This window comes from Talpa europaea (genome assembly GCF_964194135.1).
Source record: "Talpa europaea genome assembly, chromosome: 6".
Taxonomy (NCBI): Eukaryota; Metazoa; Chordata; class Mammalia; order Eulipotyphla; family Talpidae; genus Talpa; species Talpa europaea.
This window is the reverse complement of record NC_140072.1, coordinates 54,714,717-54,740,020: the sequence shown is the minus strand read 5'-3', so window position 1 is coordinate 54,740,020 and position 25,304 is coordinate 54,714,717. Positions and strand designations below refer to the sequence as shown.

The following is a 25,304-nucleotide window of genomic DNA, read 5'->3' as shown; positions in this document are numbered from 1 at the left end:
CAGACGAGTTCATCTGTGAGCAGAGGACACTGCCAGAGTAGAAAGGGTGGCAAAACTGCAGGGTCACGTGAGCCAGGCTGAGAGGGACCCAGGACTTCCTTGGTCCCTCAAAGGGATGGAGCATGCTGGCGCAGAGAGGGCTCAGTTCATCCTCGGACCAAGCCTGTGGCTGGGGGACCCAGTAAAGGCTCCAGGCCTTATGGGGGCACACCCAGTTCCAGTGCTAGCAGGTAGGGAAGGGCTCACAATGAGGCATACACGACACAGCTACCAACCCCATCTGCGTTTGTATCAGAGCCTTGAGGGATGACGTGGTCAGGCCAGAGTCTCCTGAACATCTGGAGTCCAGAAGCATTTGGGGACAGAGACTGGTCCCAGCTCTGGCAGGTCAGGGAAACTGGCCAATCCCATTTCCTCTTCCTGGATGCCCACACTCCCAGTCTCACTTTAGGCATGTTGGGGTCCAGGCACTGACATCTGGCCAGTGGGATGTGCCTGTGCCTCTGTAGGTCTAGCCCAGTGTATCTCCACTCTGTCCCTGGGTTCCTTCTTCCCCTGCAGCAGACACCTTGGTCCCAGAGCAGATTGATGGCCTCATTGTCCCCGGTCTTTCTCACACTCCTCATGCTCCTTTTGTCATGTGACCCTCTCTAAAGGCAGGGTCCCCTCTCTCCACTCCCATCCATCTCATGGATGTTAGCAGGTATGTCACCTACAGAGAATGGAAAAGCTTCATCTTGTTTCTTCTTCACTTTTGTTCTTCTGCAACTACCTTCAAAGCAAGCCTGACCTAGCCTGCTGGAACATAAGCCCCATCTCCCTGCCCCCCAAACCATTCCACAACATGTGAACAAGGCCAGTCAGACCAAAAGAGCTGTGCAGCCATGTTTGTTTGTGCACACTAGATTGTTGACCACAGCCTCACAAGAAAATGAAAAGTTCCTCTTATTATGTGGCTGCTGTTGTATGTAATATGTTGTAGCACTAGATACACAAAACACTGTTAACCCACAAGGACCCAGTGAAGCAGACACCAGCATGACTTAGGGCTCTGACATGAACCAGCAATCAGCTTTTATTGTGAGCCACGCAATTTCAAGCTTGCTTGTTACTGCAGCAGAGCTGATCCTCTCCTGACTAATCCACTATGAGCGGGTCACAGGCCCCACCTTGCTTCATCTCCTTGGAGACCTGAGCACAGGGAAGGTGGTAGATGAATTGAATGAAATGTACAGCAACTATCCTCCAGCACAAGGAGAAGAAGTAGTGGTGTGTCTTCTGGAAGCCCATGCGCTGGTAGAGGGCCAGAGCAGAGTACTGCAGCGAGCTGGTGCTGAGGATGACTGCACTGTAGCCCTGGTCCTGCCCAAACTGGAGGACAGTCCTGACCAGGGCTTTGGCTATCCCGCGGCCTCGGTGCCCCAAGGCCACACAAAGGTGAAGCAACTCCAGCTGCTCCTTCCTCAGGGCAGGGTCCTTCACGGGCAGAGCACCCACCATGCCCACCACCTGCCCCTCACATTCAGCCACCCAGAAGCAGGAACCATGCTCACTGAAATAGGATTTGGTGATATCAGACATGTCTGTGCGCAAAGACATGACTTCAAATTCAGTCCAGGGGTATTTGGCAAAGAACCGCAGGGCAGCAAGGAGAGAAACGTTGGCCAGGAGGGCCAGGAGCCAGGTGCCGGTGACCAGGAATACAACAAAAGGCACCCCAAGCAGGAGCAGGACTATTCGGGGAAGCTTCAGCATGTGGCAGAAGGTTCTGGGGGGATACTCTGCTACAGATACATTGTACAATCTTAGGACCCACTTTCGATCCCTGTCCTGGTATTTGCGGATGTTATAAGGAGGAAAAAGTGTCATGATGGCTTATATATGAATCTGAGTCCACGAGAGCTTCTTGGAGTCCTTTCACACCAGCCCAACGGCCCTGGGAAAGAGAGGAAGCTGGGTGAGTGCCCCCTTCACTCCCACCTACCAGAACAAGAGAGATCCCCACTTAAGATTTTCTCTCTTTGTTGCCCAGGAAGAAGTAGGCCACAGAGCCTGGAGGTGTTGGGCCAGAAGACAGTTATTTCATCCTGGCTCTGTCCCTTTCTGGCTGTGTGACCTTGGACAAGTGAATTAACCTCTCTGTGCTCTGTTTCTTCACCTAAACAACAGGGTATAATAAATACTTGCCATCGTGGCTAGTGCTAAGAAGTTAATCAGATACCTAAGCTGCAGTCTGTCAAGTGCCCTCCCACCCATCTTCTCTCCCCTTTCATTGGCTCTGGCTTAATGTCCATTGGGCTCAGCCGGACCAGTTGTGCCCTCCCTCTAATCCCTCTTCCTCATCCATTTCAAGAATCCTGTGTTTCCAAGCACAAGTTTCAGCAAAGGTCTCTTGTCCTTGAATGCAAATTTTGAGACTGCCAAACTGGTTTAATAGCCCAACACCTGAAATGACCCAGACTTGATGAGAAGGTGCTGGGTCTTGCCACCTCCTAGCACTGTCCCTCTACCCATGTCTTCTCACCTGCTACCGCGAAGACTTGTCTGTCCAGGGTGGCCTCAGCCTAGATTCTGACCTCTTCCCTTTAAAACCTCCAACCGGTATACAGCAGAGACTGTTTAAGGCCAGCTCCACCTCTGGGGACCAGGCTCTGAGCACAGCCTCATTGGCTGACTCAGATATTTGATAATCATAAACCCCAGGGTCAAGGAGCTGGGTTAGGCAGAGCAGAGAGCCCACACTCCATTCTCCTCTGTGGTCACCAGGGAGTTGTCTGGAGGGGAAAAGACAGGGTCTGGAACAGCTCAGGGGCCTGGCCCTTGTGGACAGCCCTCACCCCTGCTCCCATGGGAGTTCACCCCTTGAAGCATGTCCCACCTACCCCTGTGCCCCTGCTTTCCACCTCAGCTTCTCCACACGCTGCTGGAATGCCTCGCTCACCCTGTGCTCTGCCATTTGAGGTCAGAGTCCATGACTCTGCCTGGCACATGAGGACTTCACAGCTGGGCTTCTGCCTTGGCTGGACCTGGTCTAAGCCATTTGATCTTTTTTTTTTAAGATTTATTTATTTATTTATTTATCTATCTATCTATCTATCTATTTATTTATACATACATACATACATACATACAAGAACTGGGGTACAGGCCAGATGCGCAGAGTGTGAGAGGATTCACCAGAGACAGAGCGAGGAACAGAACAGGCAGACTGACGAAATACACTGCTGAGGGGAGCAGCGGCGAGACAGGGGAGGTCTGCCGCGCCATGTGGGACCCTCACTGGCTAGCCGGAATCAAACCAGTGCTGCAGAGGCTGGGGACAGCTTAACAGCACTGCACTCAACCGCCTGTGCCACCGAGGAAGGCCCTGATCATTTTTACTCCCTGCACTTACCTCACCATGCTGTCCAACCATTCCCCCCACACATCCATCCATCCATCCACCCTCCCACCACAGTAGGATGCAGCTCTTGTACAGGGGTCACTTTCAGGACAAGCTCCACTGATGCTCAGCCATGGGTGCCTGGACTGTGCCTGAACTGTGGGTTCTGGCCTTTGTCACACCTGTGCCTGAGCAAGTGTGAAAATTTTTTTACTGAGATGTAGCAGCAGTAAGACAGACAAGTGCAGAAGAAACAGACAAGTCCCTTCTCCTGGAATTGATATGTTAAGAAGGGGCACCTTCCAGAAATTTCCTTGAACCCCTCCCCACATGTCCTCCCCCAGACCATCTCAGGCCCTAGCTCTATTTTCTCATAGTCCTTTGAGGCAAGTATGACCATCAGAATCCAGCTCATGTGTGTGACATTTTTGTGCTTGTTTGGGGCCAGGTGCCATGTAAACGCCTGCATCCAAGTGAGTGTGATGTGAGCCTCTGGGGGGATGTGAGGCAGAGACTAGAGGGGAGGCAGCCTGAGCTAGGCAGAGTAAGGGGTAGGATTTCAGGCTGAGGGACCAGAGGACTGAATTCCCTGAGGCAGGACAAGGACAAGGCTTTCAGGATTGATGGTAACTTGTCTGCGGAGGGAGGCGTGGTGAGGGTAGCAGAACCCTGGCACACAGGGCCTGTGGTCCAGACCAAGGAGTTTGGACTCTATTCCTAGAACCACAGCTGGCCTTCAATATGCTGTTCGATGGGAGGAATAGTTAAGGTTGGAGGTGTTTTTGATGGTGTTTCGAATGTGTGTTTGTCAGCTTGGGTGTATATTACTCTGGGTACATTTAGAGAATGGACAGGAGGACAGGAATGGAAGTGGATATCCCTACACCCTCAGAAGCTAGTATAGCAAAAGTGGGACCTCTAAGTCACATACACAGAGTGCTCACTGTAATGCTCAGCTGTGCAAGGAGCTAGTGTGTACTAAAATCTAACTTTATTCAATCGTAAAATGTGAGTCCTGGTAAACAGTTTAATCTGACCAAAGAAAAGTCACCTACTTCCTATTTGTTCCAGGCAGTGCTGCCCACTAGTCTGTGCATCCTATGGTGGCATCTGTGATCAAAGCTTCTGCTTTGTTCTATTGAGAAATGAGCCACCTGGGCTAGGAGAGTTCCCACGGGAGAAAGTGGTAGTTTGGATTGAATGTCTGATGAAATGGTGAGACCTGGCCCAGGTGCAGGTGTGATGGAGAGCAGATATGGCAGCAGCTAGTCACATTTAGAATGAGGACAAGAAAGGGGTCCCAGATGATGGTCAGATTTTTGGTATGAGTATCTATTAAGACCTAGGGAGACCAGACTCGAGGTGTCAATCATGAGTACCCCCAATCATGGTGCCATCCTGCAGTCTTCCTAATCTGAAACCAGACAGAATGGTGGATGGTGGATGGGGACTGCGCAGATCCTGGATCTTTTGCATACAACCAAACTACACCACCAGGACGGTTTCTATCTAACATGAAGACTGTGTAGTGAATCCATGGGTATTTGTTACATTATTTTCAGGACATTTTAATATTTCCTTTAAACACTACAATGTTTTGAAAAATTTGTTTTTTAAACCTTAACTTTCTGTGTGTGTGTGTGTGTGTGTGTGTGTGTGTGTAGAACTGGGGTGGCCAGAAGTAGGGGGATGGGGAGAGGATTCACCTGAGACAAAGTGGAAGCAGAACAGGTGAATTTACAGAAATACACTGCTAAGGGGAGCAGCGGACGAGTCAGGAGAGGTCTGCTGCGCCATGTGGGTTAGCTCCTGGTTGGGGGTTAAATTTAGGCTGTAGTGGGGATAGCACTGAGAGGCCCTGTTTTGGAATTAGCCCCTAGGCCACCAAGAAGGCCCTGTTTTGGAATTTAAACTAGGAATCAAAAAAGAACAGAGGGCTCCAAAGTTCAGTGGAGTGTCCTAAAGAGTCTAATATTAACCAGTCAGAAATCTAATAGTCCAGGTGAAGCATAAGAAGAGCTCTGTGCTCTGTCCTACCCTTTCCTCTGTATTCTCAATGGACTTCTGTGGCTTCCTCAAAACTCTGTGGCCTCAGTTTACAGTCAACCTTTATTCATCCTTCCACACTGTCATGAATAATGATTATAAGTATTTATTGATATTTAAAAATTGCCAACATATAGTACCAAAAAGGTAATTTGATACATACGGCTTCATTCTTTTTTAGAAAACATAATTTAACATAATGTACACATACACAAGCAATGCAGAGGTAAAAGTTCTGAGTGGTTTCACAAAATGTTGGCAGCATGTTCTAAATAGTGGAATTATCAGTGATTCTCTATGTAAAAGATGAAGTCTGGAGGACTTAGCCCACTCCAAGCTCTTGGCCCTGCTTTCAGATGATGAAACTGTGGCTTGGGAAGCTCCTGGCTCTGCTCCAGGTGACTGTGGGTCTACAGGGACCCAGTAATGCCTATGAACTCCTAAAGGTCAAGCAGGTGTGTTATTCTATTCTAGTCTTTCAGTTAACAATTTTAATGTGTGCAACCCAGTGGCACTTTTCATCATCCCAAAAGGAAACTCCTTACACATTAAACCATAACTCCATTTCCCCTCCTACCCCCAGCTCCTGGCAACCACTGATTGCTTTCCATGGTTTTGTCTATCCTTAATGTCTCATTTATTTTTTTTAAGATTTATTTATTTATGCATACAAGAACTGGGGTACAGGCCAGAGGTGTGGGGAGAGGTGGTGATGAGAGGATTCACCAGAGTGGGGAACAGAAAAGGTAGATTGACCGAAATACACTGCTGAGGGGAGCAGCGGGCAAGCCAGGAGAGGTCTGCTGTGCCATGTGGGTAGCTCCCTGGCCAGGGATCAAACTTGTGCTGCAGTGGCTGTGGATAGCTTCATAGGTTGCATGTTAACCCCTTGTACCACCAGGGAGGCCCCTGAATGTCTCATTTAAATGGAGTCATGCAGTATGTGTGCTTTCAGGTTCTGCTTCTTTCACTTTATATTGTCACATAACATGTCAAAGTTCACCCATGTTGTAGCATGTTGCTTTTTGTGGCTGATTGATATTCCATTGTGTGCCTACACACTTACCAACACGCAACAGGCATGTGGGATGCGCCACCTAGTGGCTATTGTGAATATTGCTGTTTGAACATTCCTGTACAAGCAGTTTTAACACTGTTTTCATTTCTTTGAGGTATATTCCTGAAAGAGGAATTGCTGGGTCACATGGCAATTGTTTTACATTTTTGAGAGCTGCCAAACTGTTGTCCAATGACTTTACCGTTTCACTTTCCCACCAGCAGTGAGTCTATTTTCCTTTATCTGCCTTAGCACTGTTGCCTGGCATATATAGGGGCTAGCTCCACCAGAATCATTCAGAGAAATGAAATGTTTGGCACTGTGATAGCGAGATTTTCCTATGCTGTACTATTTTATATTCACAATAGCCCAAACTACAAGGTTGATATTAGTATCCCCATTCACGATCAGAAAACTAAAGCCCAGAAAAGCTGAGATAGCTTACCCAAGGCCTCTCAGGGTGTAGTTGAGTGAGAACTCAAGTGCAAGCAGTTCTGACTCCTAGGCCTGCATGTTTTTGCTTTTTTCAGTATCACCTGCTGACTCCGTGGACAGTTGTCTGACAAGTATTTGGTGCATTATAAATTAGTGTAAAGCACCATTTGCGGAGAACCAGCTCTGTCTGATGGGCTAAGATTCATTCCTTAAACCCCATCATCCATCTTATTGCCAATGGTCAGGCCATACTTGGCCGAGTTCCACTATGTGACTAAGACTGTTCATTTTTCAAGATCCAATTTAGTGCTACCTTCACCACCAAGATTTCTGACCTCTCCCAACCAGATGGACCTTGTATGTCCCCCCACCCCATAAAGCATCGCACTTCTAAGTACTTATTGCTGTTATTTGCTTAACAAGTAATTGTTAATTAAACTAGATATTAACAGTGTCAAGTACTGTGATTTTACTCAACTTTCTATTACCCATAGGAAACTGACTATAATAGGTTATATGTTTGGAATCATTGTTCCAAGAGTTGTGGGACTTGAGAGCACATGTAGACAAATGCTTACCATCTATGAAGACCACTCGCCTAAGGACCAGCCCAGTCCAGGAAGGACCAATGAGATAGAAGGTATACAGGCATTATGTTTTGGAAATCTCAGTAAGAAAAATAATTCAGGACGTTTAACTTAAGTTTCTGGAATAACTTAAGGGGTCATATTCCCTGACTTCTCCTCAGGGTTCCCAGTAACCCAATTTCATGTCAGTGCCCTGGACTTCCACTGAGAACTAAGAAACAATGGCAACAGAAATAATGTAGAAAGATAGGTCATCCTTGGTAAGATGTTCGGAAAGTCTAGGGTAATTGGCCTGCTCTAGAGAAATATTTTTTTTTAATATTTATTTATCCATGCATACAAGAGCTGGGGCACAGGCCAGAGATGCAGGGGGTGAGAAGACCCACCAGAGACAGAGTGGGGAGCAGAACAGACAGATTGACCGAAACACACTGCTGAGGAGAGCAGTGGGTGAGACAGGAGAGTCCTGCCTTGCCATGTGGGTAGCTCTCCGGCTGGCCAGGGATCAAACTCGTGCTGCAGAGGCTGTGGACTGCTTCATAGCACGGCGCTTAACTCCTTGCGCCACCAGGAAGGCCCTAGAGAAATATTCCTTAGCAAACTTTTAACAAATTCTGAGGAAGAAAGGATCTGGTCCCAACACTCAATTAGAGTAACTCAAGTAGACATTATAGAGACAATAATTATGAAAGTGTAGCTGGGTAAAGGGGAGCAAGGAATGGCATTATTGCCCAGAGGCCTGAAACAAGGCAGGAGGAAGGTGAGTGGAACCAGAGCCAGGGGTTGAGCAGAGTGGGCTGTTCTGAGGGGTCCAGGGAACTGGAACAGTAAATACTCTGGTCTCACTCTTCTCCCATCAACCTCTTGCTAGCTACCCCTTCCTCACACACTGGCTAAATACCAGCAGAAGCCAAGGAGAAGGGAAACCACTTGCTGTGCACATATAGGTTAACCCCCAGAATGGAGAGAAGAGTAGGGGGACAGTGATTTGGAGAGGAAAATTGGAAGAGATTATGAAAACATCAAGAAAGTGCAAATATGAATACAAACTGTACTCATTCTGAGACCAAAGCAGGTTATGCTTTACTCAATAGTGATGTGAGGGCCTCCCTGGTGGCACCAGGGGTTAATATGCAACCTATGAAGCTGTCCATAGCCACTGCAGCATGAGTTCGATCCCCAGCCAGGGAGCTACCCACATGGCGCAGGAGACCTCTCCGGACTCGCCCAATGCTCCCCTCAGCAGTGTACTTTAGTCAATCTGCCTGTTCTGTTTCCCACTCTGTCTCTGGTGAATCCTCTCACCTCCCTCACCTCTGGCTTATGTCCCAGCTCTTCTATGCATTAATAAATAAATCTTTTTAAAAAAAAATAGTAATGTGAGTGCAGAGAGGTACTATAGTTAGTAAAACTGAGCCAGGATCATAGGAAGGGAAAAGCAGAAAGCAGACAGCAGACAGCTGCAAAGCCCCAAAACAAAGGCTATGGGTCACGGGGCACCTAAAATACAGCTCAGGACTTACGAGTTGTCCTGTACTTTTGAGTGTATGTGGGGGATAATGGAATGAAGGGTTGTTAAAGACTCTTCTGCTATAATTACTTAAAACCATGATCGCTCCCAAGGCTGGGGAGGTAGGGAACAATAAAGATCACCTGGGCAATAGAGCCTTCCTCAATGTTACCACAGGGTAAATCAGGAGAGAGCTGGCATTTTGCTTTAATCTGTACCCTTGATTAAAGAGTCAAATTCATGGGGCTTACCAAGACCACATCCCCTTTTCTGCTAGCACCACAAAACCTCTAATATGGGCTGCTTTTGCTGGGGGGTTATTTAGGCCATGGAGCGATCTGGTTTAGGTAAAGAACATTATTCCAAGCCACAAATAGCCAAAGCCCAATTGAAGAAAACAAAGGAGAAAGGAGGTATTGTTATAGGACAGGGAGAGGGGCAGTCCAAACCCCGCAAACCTGCCTATTCTAAATGGGTTCTGCCATCCGCCGCATCAACACAAAACATAGGAGACTTTAATGGGAAGGAACTTTAATAAAACTAGGAAACAATACAGGTAAGGCAAAGAATCTAGTTTCTAAATGAAGCATCCAGTTACCCGTCCCCTCGTGGGTAAAAGTCCATCCATATGGGATTGGCCCAGAGCAAGGCCCCAAAGCCTGCCACAAGTCCAAAGCATCTTCCAGTGGGGACCCACAGAAAAGGGTCAGAAACTACCAGACAAGCCCGGAAGGAAAAGAGCAAAATCAACATCAAAATAAAAGCTGCCATTGTCACCTCCCCATGGGTCTCACCCACATCTGTGTCACCCCGTCCACGACCAAAAGACAAGCGCAGTTTCTTCACGTGTCTCTAGGCTCCATCCTGCCTCCTTCCTCAGTCTCTTCTGCAGCTTCTCCTCTTCCTGCTCAGCTCCACCCTCCCTTGGGTGGGGCAGGGAACCTCCCCCTTTCCTGGGACCACCCTGTTACAGTATCACACTTCCAAACTTCAAGCTATACTATAAAGCCATAATAATTAAAACAGTTTGGTATTGGAACAAAAACAGACACACAGACCAATGGAACTGAATAGAGAGCTCAGAAATAAAGCCACACTTACATGGACAACTAATCTTTGACAAAGGAGCAAAGAATATGCAATGGAACACAGACAGTTTGTTCAATAAATGGTGCTGGGAAAACTGGACCACCACATGCAAAAAAATGAAACTAGACCACTACCTCTTACCATGCACAAAAATCAACTCAAAATGGATGAGAACTGGACATAAGACCTGAAACCATAAAATATATAGAAGAAAATATAGGTAAAACACTACAAGACATACATCGCAATAACATCTTTAACAATTCATCACCCAAAGCAAAGATAGTCAAGGAAAAGATAAACACCTGGGATTACATCAAACTGAAAAGCTTCTGTACATTAACCAAAACAGAAAGACACCCCACTGATTGGGAAAAAATCTTTGAACTCCATTCAACTGATAAGGGACTGATAACAAAGATTTACAAAGAACTCACATGACTCAACAAAAACAAACAATCCAGTCAAAAAATGGGCAGAAGAACTTAAAAGACATTTCTCCAAAGAGGAAATACAAATGGCCAACAGGCACATGAAAAAATGTTCAACATCCCTTATCATCAGGGAAATGCAAATCAAAACCACATTGAGATATCACCTTACACCAGTAAGACTGGGACATACCAAAAAAAAAAAAAACAAGCAACAACAAATGTTGGGGAGGATGTGGTGAAAAAGGAACTCTCCTACATTGCTGGTGGGAGTGCAAACTGGTCCAACCACTATGGAAAGCTGTCTGGAGGTTCCTCAGTCTACTAAAAATGGAACTACCATATGACCTGGCAATTACACTCCTAGGGATCTACCCAAAGGACACAAAACATTGATTCAAAAGAGCATCTGTACACCTATGTTTATTGCAGCACTATTTACAATAGGCAAAACCTGGAAACCCAAATGCCCCAAAATAGATGACTGGATCAAGAAGATGTGGTGTATATACACAATGGAATATTATTCAGCAATCAAAAGAGATAAACTCATGCCATTCACAGCAACGTGGATGGAGCTGGAAGGAATTATGCTCAGTGAAATAAGCCAGAAGGAAAAAGAAAAATATCAATGGTTTCACTTATAGCAGGAATATAGGGGAACCAAATAAGACTCAATGTAAAAAAATATTAACAGTACAAAACACAACAAAGCAAAAACAGACAATTATAAATCAGAGACATACTGCAGGGGAGGAGGAGGGAGAGGGATGCAAGGGAGGGAAGGAGGAGCACAGGGGACTGAGGTGATGATGCACGGGTGCATTGGTGAAGGCAACTCTATGAGGACTACACCTGAGGGGGTGGGGGGAAGCAAATATTGTTTAAAAATGAACAATGATGTAAACAAAAACTAATTAATTAAAAAAATTAAAAAAAAAGAACATTATTCCAAATTGGCTCAAAAAGAGTTTCATAAGTCTTGTAGAACTTCTGCTAATTTTTCTTTCCTAAGAAATGGTATTACTTTGTCTTTTATTTCTTCTTGACCCAAAGGGTCAAAGGAGTTGAAAACAAATACAGTTAGAGAAATAACACCTTTAAAACCACTTTTTCTAACATACAGTCCAACTTCTCAAAACGGCAATGTCTGTTAAAAGCAATACTGCTGTTGGGCCTCCCTAGTGGCGCAGTGGTTGAGCGCTGGGTTGCGAAGCTGCCTGCAGCCTCTGCAGTGCCGGCTCGAAACCCGGCCACCGACGAGGGTCCCACAAAGTGCGCAGACCTCTCCTGCCACCTGCTGCTCCCCTTGGCAGTGTATTTCATCAGTCTGGCTGTTCTGATCCCCGCTCTGGCTCTGGTGAATTCTCTCACCCTCCCACGCTTCTGACTGTACCCAGTGCTTGTATAAATAAATAAATAAATAAATCTTTAAAAACAAATAAATAAAAAATAAAAGCAATGCTGCCAAGCGTGGCATGTGCAAAGACTCCCAATATTAAAATCCTTTAAGTTCATAACCTCTTCCCTAATAATTCTACGCTACGGAGGCTATCCTCAAGAAGTGGAAATGTACAAATTTGCAAAACTGAACATTTTAAAGCAATTAAAAGCATAAGCAATGTTACACACTGATGAAAAGAACATATTATAGTAATGGCACAGAAAGACAGTGTGATAGAGCCATTACGAGCACAGATCTGAGTCTGAACACCGATCACAGGGAAGCTTCAACTTTCTACTCATTTATGATGATATCTTTATAACAGAGATGTCTGTATTAACTTTATAATCAGGAAAGGGAAATCAAATTTTTTATGCTGAAAATTTTTGTTGACATTTCTGTTATTTCATAAAACATCTTTTGTTGACATTCTACAAATGATACCATCCAGTAATGTCCCGATACTTTCTTCTTGTGAAGATAATTTATATATCTGTAAAAGACAAATTATGACATGTTAGTATATACAAATTACTAACTTCTTTATGCAAACGTGTATAAGTATAATCATTTATCATCCAATTACTGGCAAAATGGTATAAAATTACAACTGTGATTAAAATATACAGAGTGGATGGGAATTCATCACATATGTCAAAAGTTCCCTTTAAATTGCAGTTATGGTGACAACTCTAACCATAGAAACCAAATGTGTTTTTAACACATATCTAGACATTAACTTCATACTATATTTATTTTATATTTTACTTTATTATTATTTTTTAAACATTTATTTATTTATTTATACAAGCACTGGGTACAGTCAGAAGCATGGAAGGGTGAGAGAATTCACCAGAGCCAGAGTGGGGAACAGAACAGGCAGACCGACGAAATACACTGCTGAGGGGAGCAGCGGGCGCGGCAGGAAGAGATCTGTCACGCCATGTGGGATCCTCGGCGGTGGCCAGGGATCCTACCGGTGCTGCAGACTGTGGGCAGCTTCACAGTCCAGCGCTCAACTGCTGTGCCACCAGAGGAGGCCCTTATTTTACATTTTAAATGTACTTTTAAAGTTTCACATTTAAAGGTATCTATTCTTCATTAAAGTGACGAATGCTTTTATTAACTAAGTTTATAATTATTTTCACATAAACTTGGATCTATACTTTTCTTTAAATTATGTTAACCTTTTATAAAGTTTAAAAAGGAGCACTGGTGATCAAAACAAAACATTGACTGTCCTCATCTATCACACTTTCTAAAAATAGTGATTTACAAACCTTTTTGACGTCTGTAATATTTGTTATTTCAGGAAGACTGTTCAGAGAAACTTGATGACCTTCTACCTGAGAGATAAGGTATTCTTGATTTATCTGCTTTTCTCCCTCTTCAACATAAACGATTAGAATTGAAGTATCATTTGCTGAGATACCAAATTTTTTCAAAGCCTCTGAAATCTAAGGGGAAAATAAAGACAATGAATTGGTAGTTCTTGTTTCTGAAACATCTCTCCATTTGCTTTCTTCCCTGGTCAGGATCTTATTTCTCACATCCAAACAGTTCTCTCAGCCTACGACTTTTCTTTTCAACCATTCCCTCTTAACATCTACCAGTTCTGACTCTAGAATACTTCCTGCTCAAAGCTGTACCAAAATCCTAAGGATGAGATTTGTTGACATGGCACACTAACACCCATTCCCACAGGCCCCAAGTGACCAAGTCACATGCTCCCGCCATCCCAGCCAGTAGGGACTGTGTGCCCATCCTGTCACATGTGACACTTTTTTGGCCTGTGCTCATACTTTGTCCTCTGCCTTTACTGCCTTCATCCTTCAAGTTCAGTTCAAATGTCATGCCCCACTGTACCCTCAATTCCCACAGAATGAATTTTTTCACTGTTTCATTAGGTTTCATTATTCCTATTATCTCATTTAGTTTAGGGCATTTGAACTTCTGTCTTGTTCATCTGTCTTCCTCAAGAACATACTTGTTTTTTCTGTTCTTCAAACTATAATGGGAAGTTGGAAAAGCTCAAGATTGTTTCTTGAATTATTTCAAATGATCTCAGAGGAATAATAATTATCTGGTAAAATTTTTTCAGGTACTAAATTCTATTACTGTGCATTTTATAAACTTTATGAACACCTAATTTTTCTCTTGACACTAGTACTTGGTAGTGTCATTAACAGTAATTGATAGTAATAGTTTCAGTAACAGTAATTGATAGTAATAGTAACAGTAAAACCATCAGAAAAAATTTTTTTCTTTTTTTTTTTAAAGATTTATTTATTTATGCATACAAGAGCTGGGGTGTAGGCCAGAGGTGCGGGGGATAGGGGGTGAGAGGATTCACCAGAGACAGAGTGGGGAGCAGAACAGGTGGAGCTACTGAAATACACTGCTGAGGGGAGCAGCAGGCGAGACAGGAGTGGTAGCAGCGCCATGTGGGCCAGCTCCTTGGCTGGATATCGTGCTGCAGTGCCTGTGGATAGCTTCATAGTGCTGAGACTCAACCCCTTGCGCCACCAGGGAGGCCCCAGTTATTTTTTTCTTATGTGCCACATATAGAATATCATTAGCTCAACTTTGATATTACTATCAAAGTTATCAAACTACAAACAACAAACTCTTCCTATTCACAGGGAATGTGAGTGAGCCATGTGTTAAGGGCTGTTCTAGGTACCAGGCAGAATTCTGGTATATGGAAAAGACATGAAATCTATCCTCAAGGAGTTTATAGGAAAGTGAAAAATGCACATGATAACACACAAATACCTATGCCTAATTCTTTATTACTTAAGATACTTAGATATCATTAGGCTAAAATATCATTGAAGCAAAGAATGCCTTCTTCATTCTATATGACAAGAAAGACACATCATTTAATTATCCTCACTTAACCTGGCTGTATTTTTGTTTATTCATATTGTAAACTGACTCCAAAGCTTATTTGTTTGCCTAGTAAAAGGCAGTGCTAAAAACCTCAACTCTACCTAGAGCTTTCTTCACGATTTTGGTTTGTCACCAATAACAAACTTACAAGAATTTGGCCTCCAACCCAACACAGGAACACACATGCTACCATGACAAGATCAATAGAAATAAAGTAAGTAATTCTGTATCAATTACATTGTTATTTGGGGAAAGGTTGAAAATAATTTCAGTAGAAAGAGTTCTTGTTTTCATTTTTCCCAGTTTGTAGAGGTGAACTGCTTTATTTGCTGCCACAAGTATCTGAAATGGATCGACAATCTACCAAAGAGAACAAAAAGAATTACACATAGGAAATGTGGAGCATTCTGAAGATGCATGTCCTACCTCATGGTAATTCCAGTGTAAGACTGTTTTACTCCACCATAATTCTATGGTCTACATTTTCAAAATTACTCTCTCTCCCTCTTTCTCCCCCCCACCCCCCAAAATACTATCTCAAAGGCCTGGGTATTCAGAAAAATCACAGAATTTTAAAGTTGCAAGAAATTTAATGGTAAAAAAAAATTTAAATAATGTTTATCAAGGTCTAATATTATGGAAAAGGCCATGATCTAAACATTTTACCTTTATTATTTAATTCTCAAATCTACCATATGAACTTGGTTTAATTATTCACATGTAATGGATGACGAAACTAATGCAAATAATATCTTGGTTTGAGTCTCAGCCCTGCTACTCACCACCGAACTTACTTGGGCAAATTATTTAGGATTTTATCTGTTAGATGCAGATAATCATAGCACTTTTTACAGGGTTGTTGTGAAGATTGAGTTAGAATATGTAAGGCATTTATAACAGTTCTAGGCACTGTCTATGAAAGTTGGCTACCACTGGCACAAAGACATAAGTAGCAGAGCTAGGACTATGTCCTGGAATGTGATCCCAGTGGGTGCTCTTACACCTTCTCTGCAAGGATTTTCTAGTTCAGATCAAAAGGTGGAGATGTAGGCATATGCCATTATGTCAGAGTCAGACCACAACCTCTCATATTTCCTCAGGGAGGGCTAGGTACTTTCATTTCTATTCACTGTTAAATTCAAGGTTGAACAAATCTGACTTCATTCCACTGTTTATAGACAAGAACGAATTATCTGATGGCAATTTTAGGCTAACCAATAATATTATGAAAAATTAACATTCTTAAATGCCCCCTATAGCTTATTCATCCTCCCTTTGTACTTACCATTGTAGGGTTTATTAATGAACCATCAATGGCACCTTCCATGGCCCTTTTTCTCAAATCGCCAGCATTTTTCACATCTTTAAATAACAGAAGGGTCACCCTGCATCCGGGAAATAGGTCCAGCTGATGAGTTAACTGCATTTCATAGATAAGCAGGATTCTACTGCACAAAACCAGAAAGACAGACTTATTTTGATTCAAAGTTAATGCTATAATTCATTAACAAATATGCTCGCTAACAAAAAATTAAAATAACTAATAATAAAATGGCAGAAGTGTCAAACCAGAAAACCTCATCCCAAGTGGCTGCTTTCTTTGCCACTCCTAGGAAAGGATCAAGGCTGGTGCCTGGTCCCCTGCTTGTGTGCAGGCTCTGATGCATGGTTGACAGAGAGCTTCCCCAACAGAGAACTAGGAGTGGGATTTCTGGAATTTTTTAGACCATGGCTTACTTACAGTAATAATGAAACCTCACTCCAATTTAGGCTTTTAAGCTTTCCAAGCTCCACATTTTATTTATATTTTAGCAGGACCTAGACACAAGTATTACAGAAGAAAAGAGTTTTATAGAAGAAAGTATGACCTTTGACTCAGATATTCATTCACACATGGCATTTAAACAGAGACGACACAATAAATAACCAATTAATATTGGCCCTTTCTTATATGAAAGTTTGACAAGGACAGAATACAAAGACCTAAGATATTTAGGTGAGGCAATATGATAGGCTCATTTTATCCATTTAGGTGGCTGGTTCTACTTGTAGGACTTTCTAAAGATTATTGGAATTCCAAGAACTTATAATACAATAAGATGTCCCTGTCCCACTCTAACAGTAAAATGTTGAAAACCACCTATCTAGCCAGTATTGGTTGTGACTAAAAAACCATTAAAAACTGTAGTCTTGAAAAGTAGGTAAGGATGTATGAAAATAGCAATAAATAACGTTAGGTAAAAACATCTAATTGAAAAGGAAAACATAAAATGTGGTCAAATCGTCGGGTTTTTAAAAAGCGCACAGATACTGAAAGGAATATACACCAAAAAGCTAGTCATCTCTGACTGGGGAGAATCACACCTAAATTGCTCTGTTATAATCAGGGGAAATAAATGAGCAATGTCCTGGCACACAGCAGGTCAATCTTCATTGTCCTGATAGTGTCCAATGAGGGGAAAAAAGGACACAGAAAGATAATGAATAGGTTCTTAATTATATAAAAAGATACAGAAAACATTAAGGATATATACCAAAATATGGCCATTTGGGGTAGAATTATAGGTAGTTTTTACTGTCCTTTGCACAAAATATTTTTGAGTGTGTACTGAGTACACAAAATATGAGTACACAACCAGGGAAGAAAAAAACTTTGCGGTTTTGGTTCTTACAATGGGAGAAAAGACCTTTAACAAAAGTAAAAAATGTTTTTATATAATTTCGCCAGAAACTCATAGTTGGATATCAATCTCTTACGTAAATCCCATATCTAACCCATAAATTCTTATGAACTTCACCTCCTAAATATCATTTTGACTGACCACTTCTCTCCCTACCCAGTGCCACAACCTCTCATCTGCAACAGAGGCTCTTAAACGTGGTCTCCTTACAATTCCTGCCTCCGATAATTCATCGGCAAAGGAACCTTTCAAAATGTAAATCTGATCTTGTCCTTTCGCTGCTTTTCTAAGTCACAGCTTTACGTTAAGGCGCTCCACTCCATGATGTGGGGCTTGCTTGCCTCTTCTGCTGACAAGCGCAGAGGCCCTGCACTAGGTCCCTCGTAAGCCTCGCCACAACACTGGCGAGTCCGGCGCTCCTCGGTGTCAGGTACCCTACTAAACCTTACAATACACGTAGAACAGACTCATTTCCCTGGTCTACTTCCAGAACCCGGCTTCCGTAGGCGCTGGGGAACAAGGACGGAGGGAACCACAGACATCGCCAGGGGCTGGCCTCCCGACCCCTCACCTGCAGCTCTCCCCGCTCAGCACCACGCGGCCCAGCCCCGCCCCGCCCAGCCAGCTCGCGAGCCGGGAGCCCGCACCGTCGCGTCGCCGGTCCGTCTCTGAAGAGCTTCCCCTCGGAAACAAACCCCTCAACTTCCGGAAGCTCGGCGGTAGGGGCTTCACCGCCCGGAGCCTGTTTCCAGCTAGGCGGGCTTGGGGTCGCGGAGTCTTTTTCAATCTCCTCAGGACGTAAACTCCGGGCTGCGGTCCGGCCCGCCCCTCAGCTGTTTATTTCTCTCAGCAGGAGTCAGGTCAGCGGGCGGGAAGGGGAGCAGGACCTCCCCGCCGTCACTTCCGGCGGTGGATGTGAAAAGGAGCCGTGGGCCGGGGGCGGGAGCTGAGGGCTGGCGCGCGTGCTGACTGTCTCCTTGTCCCGCTTTGCGTCTTCTGTGCAGCCCTAAGTGTGACCGAGATGAGCCCTATATATCTCTCCAATGCTTGAGATTCAACAGTTCCTTTCCGGCAAAGATGAGACACTTCCCTTCTCGCTCTCAGTGCGGTCCTTGGGATCTCCTGGCACGCGGCGTTTTCCCGCGGGCACTTGGTAGGTGACCGTGCTTTGTCAACCCTTTCTTCATCTTCATGAAGCTGGTGTGCGCCGTTAATTTAGCCCTTAGGCCGCCACAGGTTCTTGTCCCGGGAAGCCGTAAAAAGAAATTCGCAGAATTTCAGATAAGCAGAGAGAAGCAAACTTTATTCAAGAAAGTAAAAAACAGTTTAAAGGAAGAAAGCAAGGACTCCCAGGTGTGCTGTACCTGGGAGGGGCAAAGAAGCCGTTATGGGCCCATTTCTAGGGGATGTTTAAATCTTTTTTCCTCTAATCCAAAAGCTCATCATCCTACTTTGATTGGCTCTTTCTTTTAGTTGCTCTACTCCTCCCAGATCAGTTTCTCCTTTTACCTCCCCTCTCCAAGGTCTTACTCTCTCAGGTCTTGCTATACTTATTTAGTGCTCCTAAACTTTGTGACGTCATCTCTGGAGTATGTTTCGGTTAGCGTCTCTTAGAATTTACTGTCATCAGCCCCCTGGATTTCTCTGCCCTTATGTCAGAAGCCTCTAACTTTCACAAAGTCCCAACCTGCACTGTCCCTGAAGCTGCATCTTAACCCTAACTTGCCCTAACTTAACCCTAACTTGGGTCATGCCTGAATGTATCAGCCTCCAAAAGAGGAGGTAATCCCCTAAATAGGCTACAGAATTATTTTCTGCATTTTTTACAGTTAGGACTCACCATGGTCAATACTTTTCTTTACAAAAACAATACAAATACAGCCTTTGGGTATATATGTGCTATGGAGAAAAAATAAATAGAAAAGGGGGGAATGCCAAGTGGTGGACATCCTGTTTTAAATAGGATGGTCAAGAAAGATCTCATCAAAAGGGGCCATTTAGGGAGTCCCTGGTGGCGCAGGGGGTTGAGAGCAGCGCTGTGAAGCTGTCCACAGCCTCTGCAGCGCGGGTTCGATTCCTGGCTGACCAGTGAGACCCACATGGCAGGGCAGACCTCTCCTGTCTCACCCACTGCTCCCCTCAGCAGTGTTTTTGGTCGTCTGCCTGTTCTGCTCCCTGCTGTTTCTGGTGAATCCTGTCACCCTCCCACACCTCTGCCCTGTATCCCAGTTCTTGTATAAATCTTTAAAAAAGAGGCGGGAGGGTGGGGAGGGAGGTGCATTTAAACAGTGACTGGAAGAGTTGTAGAAAGCAAGCGCTATGGGTAACTGGAGAGCGAGCATTCCAGGCAACAAAGAGTACAAAGGTCCCGAGAGAAACCTTAGCCTAGTTAAGGAAGAGCAAAAAATAAACAGAAAAATGTGTGGCTTGAACACGGAATATATATGAAAACAATTTTTACATATTCTAACAGGACTCGTATCCAGATTTTAAAGAACTACAACTCAATGAGAAACAATGTATTTATTAATAGGTGACACATTTCAACAAACATTTCAGAGATTTATGAAAGGCCAAAAAACCTATGAAAAGAATCTCAACATTAGTCATCAGGGAAATGCAAATGAAACGAGCTACTACTACACACCCATATGACTGAAATTTAAAAGACTATCAAGTATTGTCAAATGTGGACTAACTGGAATGGTCATTGCTGGTCTGTATATAAATAGTACAGCCACTTTGGAAAAGAGTTTGGCAGTTTCTTAAAAATTAAACTTTACTTACTGTACACATGTAAACACTATTGAAACATTACCACAGAATGTCAAGAAAATTGGGTAGGCAGGGGAACGAAACTGCTCTCAATTTGATGGTCATTAAAGCTGAATATGCTTGTCAAAACGGATAGAATTGTACACTAAGGATTAATTTTACTGTTTCTTAAAAAGTCATCTCAGAGGGCCTCCCCAGTGGCACAGCGGTTGAGCACTGGGTTGCAAAGCTGCCCGCGGCCTCTGCAGCGCCAGTTCGTTCCCTGGCTGCTCCCCGGCCACCAGAGGAGGGTCCCACATGGCAGACCTCTCCTGCCCCCCGCTGCTCCCCTCAGCAGTGTACTTCAGTCCTTCTGCCTGCTCTGCTCCCCGTTCTGGCTCTGGTGAATTCTCTCACCCTCCCGCGCTTCTGACTGTACCCAGTGCTTGTATAAATAAATAAATTAATTTAAAAAAAAAAGTCATCTCAGAAGTAAAGATGATCCTTGTACCTACAGCTGCAGAGGGAGATCATTATGCACCAATTCAAGAGATCTGAGATTATAAAAGCTAAATAAGAAGTTTTATAATAACATCAGGCTTGTTCTCAGCAATATGTAGACTCACATAAATACACATAACTGCTACCACCTGTTAAAGTGACTCTAGCTTCAGAAGTGTTATCTGAATAAATGGGTCATGGGAGACACCCAAACTTCAAAATCTATTCCACGTATATGAAAATGAGACCCATACTTAATAAATTGTTAGCTTAGATGTAAATGATTGCTGTATTCCTTAAAAGTTATACATTTTTATAGGCTCTCAAAGTGAAAAGAGTTGTTGGGCCTCCCCGGTGGCGCAGCGGTTGAGCACTGGGTTGCAAAGCTGCCCGCGGCCTCTGCGGCGCCGGTTCGATCCCTGGCTGCTCCCCTGCCACCGGAGGAGGGTCCCGCATGGCGCACAGACCTCTCCTGCCGTCCGCTGCTCCCCTCAGCAGTGTGCTTCGGTCCTTCTGCCTGCTCTGCTCCCCGCTCTGGAGCTGGTGAATTCTCTCACCCTCCCACGCTTCTGACTGTACCCAGTGCATGTATAAACAAACAAATAAAATAAATAAAAACATGCCTCTATTTAAAAAAAAAAAAGTGAAAAGAGTTGGAAGACCTCTGCTAAGTCCATTCTCCTCTGCCTACCTGAATGAATTAAAAGCTGTGACTATTAGATTTGGTTAACAAATACTTAAGTGTCTCAGCCTAAGTCCTCTAGAAAGCAGAGCCTGGGGTAAGGATTAAAGTGCTGGCATTTTATTAGCAATGAGTAGAAACACTAGGTGAAGAAACAGGAAAGTACAGCAATAAAAGATGCAGAGCCACCTGAGTAATGGGTGACCTCACTGGCAGGCTTCACAATGAGCCTGAAAGACACACAGGATGTCTGGCATGAGTTCACTCAGCAGGATGGACTTCTGAAGGCTTGAAAGGAAAAAAATCACTCCTGAGAATAATTCACATCAGGGAGAAAGGAGGGAAATACATCTGCCTGGCTACCTCCTGTCTTCTGTATTCCATTCATTGAGACTCCTCCCATGGAAACAGATTCCTCCATAGGTCTGATCATCTTACCCGTCAATGGCCAGCTCAGAAAGCCAGAACCCATGCCTGTAGTGTCACTCTTCCATCAATTCTAAAGTGGAGGGATGGCTGAGAAGAGAGAGGGCTTGGGCATAAGGGCCAGGCAGACCCAGAGTTTAACCTGAGCTCCAAATAGCCTAGGGAATGCAGTGAGGTTTGCTGGCAAGGCAAAAAGGGGGAATGTGGTCCAGGGGAAGATGGTGCTTTCACAAAAGGGGGCTGAGACTTGTTTAGAATCTGTTTTATATTACTGTAGATGTAAATGAAATAAATGCTAAATAGTGAAACAAGGTATCCTGTAGGAAAAGGACTAATTCAGTGGGGATTGAGGGGTTTACTGTGATGGCGCTATAAGAATGAAAATTATTTGCTCACAGAGACTGCAAGAGAACCATTACAGCCAAGGGAGCAACCTGAAAGTCACAGTGGCAGGCATAATAATGCACACCACCATATACTCAGCAAATGGCTGGCACACTGAGGAATGAAGTGTGCTTCAGGGGACTCAGATCATAGAAGGCAGAAGGCTTTGACAAAGAGCCAGAAATGGATTTGAAAGTCATAAGCCATTTAAGATTTCCAAGAGGGGAATAACTCCAATGAGTTTGTTTTCAGGACGTAATTCTAGGGCAGTTGTTAGATCAGAAAGGTGGTTCAGAGAGGATCCTGGGTAGGATCTCTTTTCATAGTGTAGGTGTTGTGGTTGACAATGGAGGATCAAATTATGACTTAGGGTATTTGATGGCCTACATTCCTGGGACATGATGCATTAAAAATAAAGTTTACTGAACTGAAGATAAACCCCAAATCCAATTTTACTGGCAAGTAGAGTATTGTTACATTGGCTGTACAGAACTCAGGCCTGCATCTCTACTCCACACAAAACCCACCAAAATTGACAGTAAAGGAATTTTTAAAGGTTAAAAACTAATGAGAATGGGAGAGATAACAATTGGTATATAACAGATAGTATTAAAGATTTCGAAGATGGTAATGGTCAGAAAGGAGAAATGAAACCTAAATGGGGGAAAGTAAACAAAAAGCAACCTTTTTATAAGAACACCGTGGCATGACCAGAGCTTTCATTAGCTTTGAGTGCTTCAATCTTAAGTATGGAAAGATGGACAAATATCTTTGGATATTTCAACAGCACCTCCAACCTAAGAGACACGCATCAACAAACAGGATGAGAGGAGAGAGAACATAGTTGATGACGCAAATAGATTATAATAGTAAGGACAGACAGTAAGTCTACTGCTCTCACAATGATTTCTGCTGCTTGGAATGAAGGAGCAACCCATGGCATGTATTTGCTGTTTCAGTGAACTGGTACAATAAAGTTAAATAAAAATAAAATTTTTCCAGCTTCATTTAAGAGATTTCTAAGAGTAAGCAGCTGGACTATGAGATGCAAGGAGAATACTCCCATTCTATTTAGGTAAAAACGGGTTGGGAGAGACCATTCCTCTCTCAAGGATATGTAAACAGAAAACACCCAATGGGGGAGTCTGTGAAAATATTTTACAGGTCAAAATAGAGGGACATAGTATCCAATATCCAGGAAAAGAGCTGGTTTTGAAAAGATTTATTGCAGTAAAGAAAACCAAATAAAGTATAGTAATTTAAGAAAATTAAAGTGTAATAGTGGAATTTAAAGCTACATTCGAAGTCATAAAAGAACGGAACAGATATTGCAGAATTTTAAATGAGTGGTCAGAAAACAGTTGAGGAGCCTAACAAAACATGACAAAATGAAGAGACATGAAACTGATGAGCAGGAAGCAGTAGATGGGACAGATTTGGAGTTTTAATATATGCATATTTGATGTTTCTGAGCCAAAGACTACAACAGTTAGAATCATTCAGACATATAAAATAAGTAGTTTTCTGAGCTGAAGGCTCAGCCTATATTTAAAATGAGCTCAGTGAGTCCTGGAAAAAGTTCTATAATGTGGAAAATGTTATGAAAAGATACCTAAACCTAAATTTTGTCTCCATAAACATCAGGAATTTCAACAATAAATGAAAAGAATGCTTCAAAGACGTTTTCAAGATGGCAGTGCTTCTATGATGGCACTTCTGCTGGTGGTATCTTCCTTAGAAACTGCTTGCCAAGGAATTCCTTAGAAACCATTGGACAGCAGGATCCCCGTCCTACCTCTGCTTGTTCTTTGTTGCTGCATCAGTTGTCTTGCCCAATTTCTTTCCAAGTGAACCTGTGATATATCCCAGGGAACAATTCCACAAGACTGCCTTTAGCAGGCAGGGAAAGATATCATGAGTCATCACTTGGATGAAGGGTTGCAGCATGAGTGAGCTAGATACAAACCAGGGAGTGACTGAGTTAAGAGTACTTCCTTGGGTCAGATTCCACATGTTGTTCATATACAAAAGAGAAAATAAATATCACATGTATTAACAGACATTCTGAGATAGAAATCCTCAAAATTATAGGCTTTAGAAAATGAAGCCAAGCTGCTCAAGTATTCCACAAATATCTATCAATGTGTCAAGATGGTAGCAAACCTCTTTGAGCAAACAAAGGTTTCTGACTTCTGCAATGAAATGTAACAAACATTTCCCAAGTTCTAGCATACTGAAACATACGTGTTCAAGGTATACCTGCAGAAGGGAAAATTGAGAAAAAGTCAAAATCAAGGCACCACTCTACTATGAGATGCAAGAAGGGAAATATTTCAGCAGGTTACATTCAACAGAGAAGCAGTAACATAGGAGCCCAGAAGTCTTTCCAAATATCCCAGGCTTTAAATGTGCTGTTTAACAAGCAACCTTTATTGTATATAAAAGTTTTCAAGTTTTACTAAATAATTCTACCCAGCAGCTAATTACCTTTTCAGGTAATTATCATCCAGTGTTCTGGTTTATTAGTCTGTCTCTCTTGTCCAGTTGACAATCAAGTCTTAAAAGTTTATTCATTATCCATGTGTTAAATTGCCTATCTGGCAATTCAGTTAAAAGAAGTTGGTCAAATCCCACAATAGACTGATTGATAAAGGAAAGAAATATCACAAAAAAACAAAAAGCGATTAGGCTTTAAAGATATTGTCTCCTAGGAAGATTTTAATAAAAATTTTAAATAGTTGAGGGAAAAGATACTGTTAATGATTGGGTAAACAACAAAATATGACAAAAACAATACAAATTTCTATATATACACTCATTCATGTCACAAGTCTATTCAGAAGGCGATATATAGAAAAGGAAGATAGAACTCTGAAAAATAATTTACAAGGGAAGTTCTTTATAACTATCAGTTCTAAAATATCATCTTCCTTTAAAAAAATTTAAGACTACAATAGTAGACATCTCCTTCACTGTTGCAACTACTGTAAATTTGTCAGCAAA

At 43.1% G+C, this 25,304-nt stretch overlaps 2 protein-coding genes across 3 annotated transcripts; both read right to left on the bottom strand.

Annotated features, from left to right (window-relative positions):
- Positions 1 to 1,137: 1,137 nt before the first annotated feature.
- On the bottom strand, positions 1,138 to 1,869 carry LOC311171777 (N-acetyltransferase 8-like; the record flags this gene model as incomplete). The annotated part of the gene is made up of 1 exon (XM_084234835.1): positions 1,138 to 1,869. One exon carries the CDS (start codon positions 1,867 to 1,869, stop codon positions 1,138 to 1,140), a length of 732 nt encoding a protein of 243 aa, XP_084090961.1.
- A 10,518-nt stretch (positions 1,870 to 12,387) lies between these two features.
- TPRKB (TP53RK binding protein) lies at positions 12,388 to 16,299 on the bottom strand (the record flags this gene model as incomplete). Of its 2 annotated transcripts, none has more annotated exons than XM_084234602.1 (4): positions 12,388 to 12,474; positions 13,262 to 13,438; positions 15,111 to 15,233; positions 16,159 to 16,299. In XM_084234602.1, 4 exons carry the CDS (start codon positions 16,297 to 16,299, stop codon positions 12,388 to 12,390), a joined length of 528 nt encoding a protein of 175 aa, XP_084090728.1. The 2 variants fall into 2 exon arrangements, with proteins under 2 accessions (XP_084090728.1, XP_084090729.1); XM_084234603.1 differs by having other exon boundaries at positions 16,258 to 16,299.
- Positions 16,300 to 25,304: the final 9,005 nt, after the last annotated feature.